Source organism: Colobus angolensis, unplaced genomic scaffold (genome assembly GCF_000951035.1).
Source record: "Colobus angolensis palliatus isolate OR3802 unplaced genomic scaffold, Cang.pa_1.0 Scaffold92, whole genome shotgun sequence".
Taxonomy (NCBI): Eukaryota; Metazoa; Chordata; class Mammalia; order Primates; family Cercopithecidae; genus Colobus; species Colobus angolensis.
In genome coordinates, this window is record NW_012123154.1 from 2,505,504 (window position 1) to 2,513,446 (window position 7,943).

The window sequence follows — 7,943 nt, forward strand, 5'->3', positions numbered from 1 at the left end:
AAAAAAAAAAAAAAGAAAGAAACTTGTTTTTTTCATTTTTTTTCGTTTTGTTTTGAGACAAGGTCTTGCTCTGTCACGTCTGGAGTGCAGTGGTACAATCATAGTTTACTGCCGTCTTATCTCCTGAGCTCAAATGATCCTCCAGCCTCAGCCTCCCCAGTAGCTAGGACAACAAGGGTGTGCCCAACTAATTTTTTAAATGTTTCCTTTTTTGTAGAGATGGGGTCTGGCTATGTTGATCAGACTGGTTTTGAACTCCTGGCCTCAAGTGGTCCTCCCTCCTCAGCCTCCCAGAGTGCTGGGATTGCAGGCATGAGTCACTGCTCCTGGCCTGAAGGAAACTTTCTATCAATACCGTAACTGAGAAGTTCATATCACTTGCATGATTATACTTCTATAATCATGTAATTATATTTCTATAATTAGAAAGCAACCATATATCTTTCTTTAATGGCTTTGAGAAAAAAAAAGAAAGAAAGCAGCCATATAAATAAATACAATGAGAGAAAAACAATGGTTTTAAATTCCAGCTTAAATCTATTGGCTAGAGAAGGTGCTAGACCTGGGACTTGTTCTTGATGTTCAAAAAGGAGACTTGACAGTTATGATCATGAAAGATGAACTTATTAGCACCACGCTGAGATTTTCTCTTTCAGATTTTTGATTTTTTGAAGTAGAAAGAACAGACCTCTTTCACTAGTGTTGTGCAAAGTTTTAGCCAAGAAAGAATCAAGTTAAGTTATTTTTCTTCTCACCAGTGGTGTGTACCCCAGCCCATGTGGGACATAAGCCACACAGCCATAATGCTTTCTCTTAGAGCCTTCTTAGGGTTGCAGAATTAACTCCATGCCTCCTGTTGAGGGCTGGCTCCCAAGAGAGTAGGTGTGGGGAGGAAGGAACTCAGCCCCAGACCCTCACATAGCACAATTTCTAAAAGCTCAGATCTTAGAGTCAGACCTGGTTTGAAATCTCAGTTTTAACAGTTGCTTACTTTATCACCTTGGGCAAGTCCTAACTCAGTTTCCTCATCTACAAAATGGGAATAAAGGTACCACTTCAACAAGTTATCATTAGGTTTAAATGAGCTAATATTTGTCCTGGGCCTGGTACCTAATACTACAGGCTAGGTGTAGGGGCTCACACTTGAATTCCTGACCTCAAGTGATCCACCCACCTTGGCCCCCAAAAGTGCTGAGATTACAGGCATGAGCCACTATGCCCAGCCCTCTACCTAAAATATAAAAATTAGCCGGGCAGGATGCCACACACCTACAGTCCCAGCTACTTGGGAGGCTGAGGCAGGAGGATCACTTGGGCCCAGGAGTTTGAGGTTACAGTGAGTTATGATTGCACCACTGCACTTCAGCCTGGGTGACATAGCCAGACCTTATCTCTAAAAAGAAATTAAAATGAAATTAAATACAAACAGTCTTACAATTAGGTTGCCGTTGTTGTCTCCCCCCAGCCTCCAGGAACTTAAGCTCTGGGTAAAGACACTGCAGCCTGATGGAGGCAGCAACCTGCTACAAGCTCTGAAGAAGATCTTCACTCTCAAGGGGCTGGATTCCCTGGTGGTCATCATGAGAAGCTGGTAGGTCTTCTTTCCTAAGCAGGTGACATACTACACGAAAGGGACTGAAGAACCAAACCACTGTTTGAGAAAAGACTGGCCGGTCACAGTGGCTCATGCCTGTAATCCCAGCACTTTGGGAGGCCGAGACAGGAGGACTGCTTGAAGCCAGGAGTTTGTGACCAGTCTGGGCAACACAATGAGAACCTATCTCTAAAAAAAAGATAAAAATTAGCTGGTTATGGTTGTGTGCACCTGTAGTCCCAGCTACTTGGGAGGCTGAGGCAGGAGGATTGCTTGAGCCCAGGAGTTTAAGGCTGCAGTAAGCTATGATTGTTCCACTGCACTGTAACCTGGGTAACAGAGTGAGACCCAGGGAAGGGAAGGGGAGGGGAGGAAAGGGAAGGGGAGGGGAGGAAAGGGAAGGGGAGGGGAGGGGAGGAAAGGGAAGGGAAGGAAAGGAAGAGGAAAGGAAAGAAAGAAGGAAGGAAGGAAGGAAGGAAGGAAGGAAGGAAAGAAAGAAGAAAGAGAAAGAAATAAAGGAAAGAAAGAAAGAGAAAGAAGAAAGAAAGAAAAAAGAAGGAAAGAAAGAAAGAAGGAAAGAAAGAAAAGAAAGAAAAAAAAGAGAAAAGAAAGAGAAAAGATCATCAATCATGGCTCTTCACACATACATGAGGGAAGGATCACAGTCACAGGCAGAAAGAGAAAAAGAGAAAGAGAGAAAGAAAGAAAAGAAAGGAGAGAGAAAGACAAACAGAATGAAAGAAAAGAGAAAGGAAGGAAAGGAAGAGAGAAAATGAAGGAAAGAAGGAAGAGAGAAAGAAAAAGAAATGAAAAGAAAAAAACAAAAAGAGGAAGGAAAAGAAAAGAAAGAAAAAGAAAAGGAAGGAAAGAAGGAAGAGAGAAAATGAAAGAGAAAAAGGAAAGAGAAAGGAAGAGAGAGAGAGGAGAAGGAAGGAAAGAAGGAAGAGAGAGAAAGAAAAAAGGAAAGAGAGAAAAGATCATCAACCATGACTCTTCACACACACGAGGGAAGGACTGCAGTCACAGGCCACCCATCTGCAGAGGAGCCAGGCCTGCAGTCCACCTAGCCCTGCATCCCGCATAGATGACCTGGGACACAGGTGGCCAGTTAAGAATGGGTAGATGTTCCTTGGGAATTACCATTTTGCTCTGAAATGTTCTCAAAGTGATCTGACCTGGGGTGTCCACTTTTCTCCCTTCTCCCCAGCCCAGATCAGCCTTCTGAAATCCTGTCCGACTACATCCAGCAGTCCACCATGGGAAGAGACCTCATCATCCACTTCATCACCTACAGCTGCGATGATCAGCTGCCCCCTGTGAGTGCCCGAGATTCTCTGAGGTGTCCCTTGGCTTTGGCAGTAGTGAGTTGGGCTGGCCTTTGAGGCCTCATGCTTGGACAGGCCCCCGAGTATGGACGAGAATGCGCCTGTCCTTATGCCTGGTTCTCCCTTTGGTAAAATGGGAAGCTTTGGATAATTGGGAGGTTCAGTCAAGGAGAAGACTTACTGGAGTATTGGTGTTGCCCTAGTGAGGGCTGACCCTGGCCTCATCCCTGCAGACTATCCTGAAGAACCTTGCAGAAGCTGTTAGGGGCTACTACCACTGCTACAGCCCAAAGATGGAGGTAAGCCCTTCTGCCAACACGTGGGCCCTCTTCTTCTCTCCTTGTCTGCCTCCAGCGTTGTACCCGGGAGGTCTGGGCCAGGACCACACTATACACTTGTTTCTCCTTTCCTCCCTGTCCCCACCTGTATTCAATGAGGTTACACAGGTAAAATCAGGTTAGAATGAATATGTGGGAAGAACAGGGACAACCTGAAGTCACAGGAGATGCTTTGGTCAGCCTGTATGATGCATTGATTGCATGCCTGGGAGCCCAGGGGCCTTTTAAAACCCTGCCTGCAGAATCCTCAATCACTCTCCAGTTGCCATTAATATAGGCCCCAGCCTAGCTCTGCTCCCCAGAAAGCACTGAGTCTGAATTGCCTTGATTTTCTCTCCTAGATCAACTCCTGCTACTGCAGGGGACCCACTGCAGAGCAAAATGAGCAATCCGTTCTGTACTGATCCATCCATTACTGTCCTTGTCCCAGTTAATAACTAGACATCAGCCACCCTGTGTTCACAAGAGAGGCAACGATTAGCAAACATGTGTGTAGGTCCATTTGGAAGATTAAGAATGCAATCATCTGGTCGCTCCCAGGCTGTGTCTTGCCTACCGTTAATAACCATGAGTAAATGAGTGTTTGCATCTCACAAGTGAATTCAAAGGTCACAAGGTCCCTGCTTGTCATAGCAGGGAGCCAAACTCAGGCAGCACCCTATCTTGATACCTCATCATCTGGACTCTGTCTGTAGGTGACTCAGACTACAGAGGTTAGAAAGGTAAAGTAAATGACTGAAATTGACTGGTTTAAGAAATATTTTATCTTAAAACCTGTGGCTTGACCAGGCATGGTGGCTCATGTCTGTAATCCTAGTGCTTTGGAAGGCCGAGACAGGAGGATCATTTGAGGCCAGGAGTTTGAGACTAGCCTAGGCAATATAGTGACAGCCCATCTCTACAAAAAATTTAAAAATTTGCCTGGCGTGGTAGCACATGGCTGTAGTCACAGCTACTCAGGAGGCTGACACAGGAGGATCGCTTGAGCCCAGGATTCGAGGCTGCAGTGACCAATGATTGCACCACTGCACTCCAGCCTGAGTGACAGAAAAAGACCCTTTCTCTTAAAATGATCATAAAATAAATAAATTATTATTATTATTATTATAGCCATCCTAGAGTATGTAAAATGTTTCTTTATACTTTTACAATTAGAAAACTCTTCAATTGTTTTAAAACACAGCAGGTCAATTGCACAAATGGAGCACAGTATGTCTGCAGGCTCTTCCTGGCACATGGGTAGCAGTTTATAAGGCCTAGTGGAGAGAGTCTGCCCCTCTGCCTGGGCATTGGCCTGGCTGCTTGCCCCTTCCTGGGTTGGCCTCTGCAGGTAGCCAAGTGATTCTGGCTGGCTGATTGCTCTTGCCACCCTCAGCTCTACACCAGCCGGGATATGGATGAGCTCCTGGCAGAAATTCAGAAGGCCCAGAGCCTCCTCAGCCACGTGCAAGCCCTGAGGCACAGCAGCCCCTGTGAGGCGCTCACCTGCACCATGGAGGAGGTAGGTGGTGTGAGTGTCAATTCTGGGGCCTTCTCCCAGCAGCACTCAGCTGGCATTGTTGTTCCCCTTTCTCACCTGTTCATAGACGGCACAGCTGCCGGTGCCCGTCACTTCCTAAAATCGAAACAAGGCAAGGCCCACCCTTCATTGCACCCCAGAGCTCTGAGTTGGGTGGGCTGGCTGGGCCTACCATGGTGCCAGAAAGATCGTGGTGGATTTACTAACTGTAAAATTTATTTCAGAGAAAGATCAGCAGGCTCCTGCCACCCCCTCTGTCTTGTCACTGTCCCCTCCCTTACCCCCAGTTTGGAGAATCATGAAAACCTCAACCACCCAGAATAGGCTGTCTTGAAGAGAGTCATTCTCACCTCAGCCATGGCTCACACCTGAAATCCCAGTGCTTTGGGAGGCCAAGGCCAGAGGATCACTTGAGTCCAGCCGTTCAAGACCAGCCTGTGCAACATGGCAAAACACCATCTCTACAAAAAATTTAAAAATTAGCCAGGCACGATGGCACGTGCCTGTAGTCCCAGATACTCAGGAGGCTGAGGTGGGAGGATGATTGAACCTGGGAGGTCAAGGCTGCAGTGAGCCATAATGGTACCACTGCACTCCAGCCTGGGCAACGGAGCGAGACCCTGTCTCAAAAAAGAATTTTAAAAATATATAAATACAGTAACAACAATTAGTATTAGAATTATAATAGTTATTGGCCAGATGTGATGGTTCACACCTGTAATCCCAGCACTTTGTGAGGCTGTGGCAGGTGGATCGCTCGAGGTCAGGAGTTCAAGACCAGCCTGGCCAACACGGTGAAACACTGTCTCTACTAAAAATACAAAACATAGTGAGGCGTGGTAGCAGGCACCTGTAATCTCAGCTATGTGGGAAGCTGACTCAGGAGAATCACTTGAACCCAGGAGGCAGAGGTTGCAGTAAGCCCAGATAGTGCCACTGCACTCCAGTTTGGGTGACAGAACAAGACTCCGTCTCAAAAAAAAAAAAAAAAAAAGAATTATAATAGTTCTCATTTATTAAATGCTCATTATAAGATAGGCACAATGTTCAATTATTTAAATGCTTTATCTTAACAACAGTCTGAGTTAAGTATATTATTACTTTTTATAGATGAGGAAACCAAAGCTAAGAGGTTACATAACTTGCCTAAGATTGCAGAGATAGAAATAGATTGAGTTTGGATTGAACCCAGGTCTAAGGCCCAAAACCTTGCCAAGAGTTTCCAAAAATGAAGTGCATGTACTACTTGTAGTTTGCAAGATAATTTTAGGTGGTGCATGGATTAATATATTTTTTAAATGGTATCTATTTCAAACTAGCTCATTATGGTCATCATAGATCTTCTTTCTAAAACTGTGAAAGGGATTGAATTTTTAAACTTAAAGTTAGTAACTAAAAAGCTTTAATGTTACATGTTGATTCTTAAAATATAATAATACAGTAGTACTCAGATATAGCAAAATTCATGAAGGCAGTGCTCAAATCTCTGAAGTTTGGGACTTGCTGTTTTATGTTTTACTTATACATTCACTATGTAATTTAACCTCTCAGAGCCTCGGTTCTTTACTTTGTAAATGTGGCCACAGGGTGGCCACGTGGGGCTCACTGAGTGATTTGCTGCAGGAGATTTTAGTTCTCCAAAGCATGGAGGGGCGACCTGTCATCTTGGAGTCCGTGGTGCTGATCTTCCCGGTAAGGTTAGGGAGGGGGCCAAGAGCATAGGCCACTGTGAGAGCAAACGAGTTGCTGGGTACTCCTCCATCTTCCCCTGGAAATTCCAGAAATCAGAGAAGGGGAGGGGATGACGGAAGGGAAAGGCAAAACCGCCTTTAATCTACCATGGAGTGTTTAAGATGCTCCACTTGCGTTGACTGGGTGGAGGGTGAAGACTGAGGACTTTTCAACTCTAAAATATGATTATATAATGAGGGCTTTCTCATTGAATTTAGATTTCCACAGAGATTACAAATGGGCTACTCATAAGCCTCTTGCCTAAACCCCCAAAGCATGACGCTCCTCTCACCATTGAGTTTCCAAACTTGGACAAGACTTCTGCAGAGTGGCTTAAGGTCAATGGTCTGAAAGGTAAATCTCCAAAGAGGGCAGAACCCAGGAAGCAGGTGACTGACTAAAAGGCTTGAATCCGGCCAGGCACAGTGGCTCACATCTGCAATCCCAGCACTTTGGGAGGCCAAAAAGGAAGGATTAGTTGAGACCAGGGATTTGAGACCAACCTAGGCAACATAGCAAGAGCCCATCTCTATAAAAAATAAAATTATCTGGGCGTGGTGGCATACACCTATAGTCCCAGATACTCAGGCAGGCTGAGGCAGGAGGATACTTTGAGTCCAGGAGTTTGAGGATACAGTGAGTTATGATTGTGCCACTGCATTCCAGCCTGGGTGACAGAGCAAAACCCTGTCTCAAAAAAATAAAAGCTTGAACCATTTGGAGCTTCCCAGGCAGTGCTTACAACCTCACAATTTATTTTTTCAGCCAAGAAATTAAGTCTGTATCAGGTCCTGGCACCCAATGCATTCTCTCCTGTGGAGGAATTTGTACCTATTCTCCAGAAAACAGTATCATCAACTATCCATGAGGTAATTCAGAGTCATCATTTTCTCCAGTCCTCTGCAGGAGAGCTCCCTGGTGGCTTTTCCCACCTTCTTAAATGTTCTGGCAATAAGAATCACCAGGGATTCAGGCTTCCCACCCAGGACCCTAGAATGCACATCAAATCCACTGTAGCTGTTGGTTTTCAAAGATCTGAAAAATTGAACTTGGGAGATGGGGCAAGAGGGATAAATCAGGTACCACGGTCACCCCCTCCATGAAAGTTTTCTCCTCCCAACTCAGACAGGACAGACTTGCTCTCTTTATGTCCTCGCTGTACCTAATACAGACTTCTGCTATTGCTCCCATAAAGGGTTAATGCATGAATTTTTACATATTTAAATCCCCATCAAGTATGAAGTATAAACAGGGAACACTTCTCTAACTCTCTATCCCCCATGTTTAGTATGAGTAGGAAATCAATGAATGTTTACTGGATGGCTGAGAAGGTAGTTGGAAGGAAGGTTGGCCAGAAGAAGGAAAAGAATGATGAATAAATGGAAACGTGGATGGATGGATGGATGGATGGATGGATGGATGGATGGATGGATGGA

General features: G+C 45.1%; 1 protein-coding gene across 1 annotated transcript in view; it reads left to right on the forward strand.

Moving 5' to 3' along the window:
* VWA3A (von Willebrand factor A domain containing 3A) overlaps positions 1 to 7,943 on the forward strand; it is a 62,830-nt gene that overhangs the window by 22,883 nt on the left and 32,004 nt on the right. Inside the window, exons 9-14 of the mRNA XM_011931907.1 lie at positions 1,466 to 1,591; positions 2,802 to 2,910; positions 3,153 to 3,218; positions 4,633 to 4,758; positions 6,726 to 6,861; positions 7,273 to 7,376. Coding sequence (XP_011787297.1) covers positions 1,466 to 1,591; positions 2,802 to 2,910; positions 3,153 to 3,218; positions 4,633 to 4,758; positions 6,726 to 6,861; positions 7,273 to 7,376 — 667 coding nt within the window. The remainder of the gene's footprint in view (positions 1 to 1,465; positions 1,592 to 2,801; positions 2,911 to 3,152; positions 3,219 to 4,632; positions 4,759 to 6,725; positions 6,862 to 7,272; positions 7,377 to 7,943) is intronic.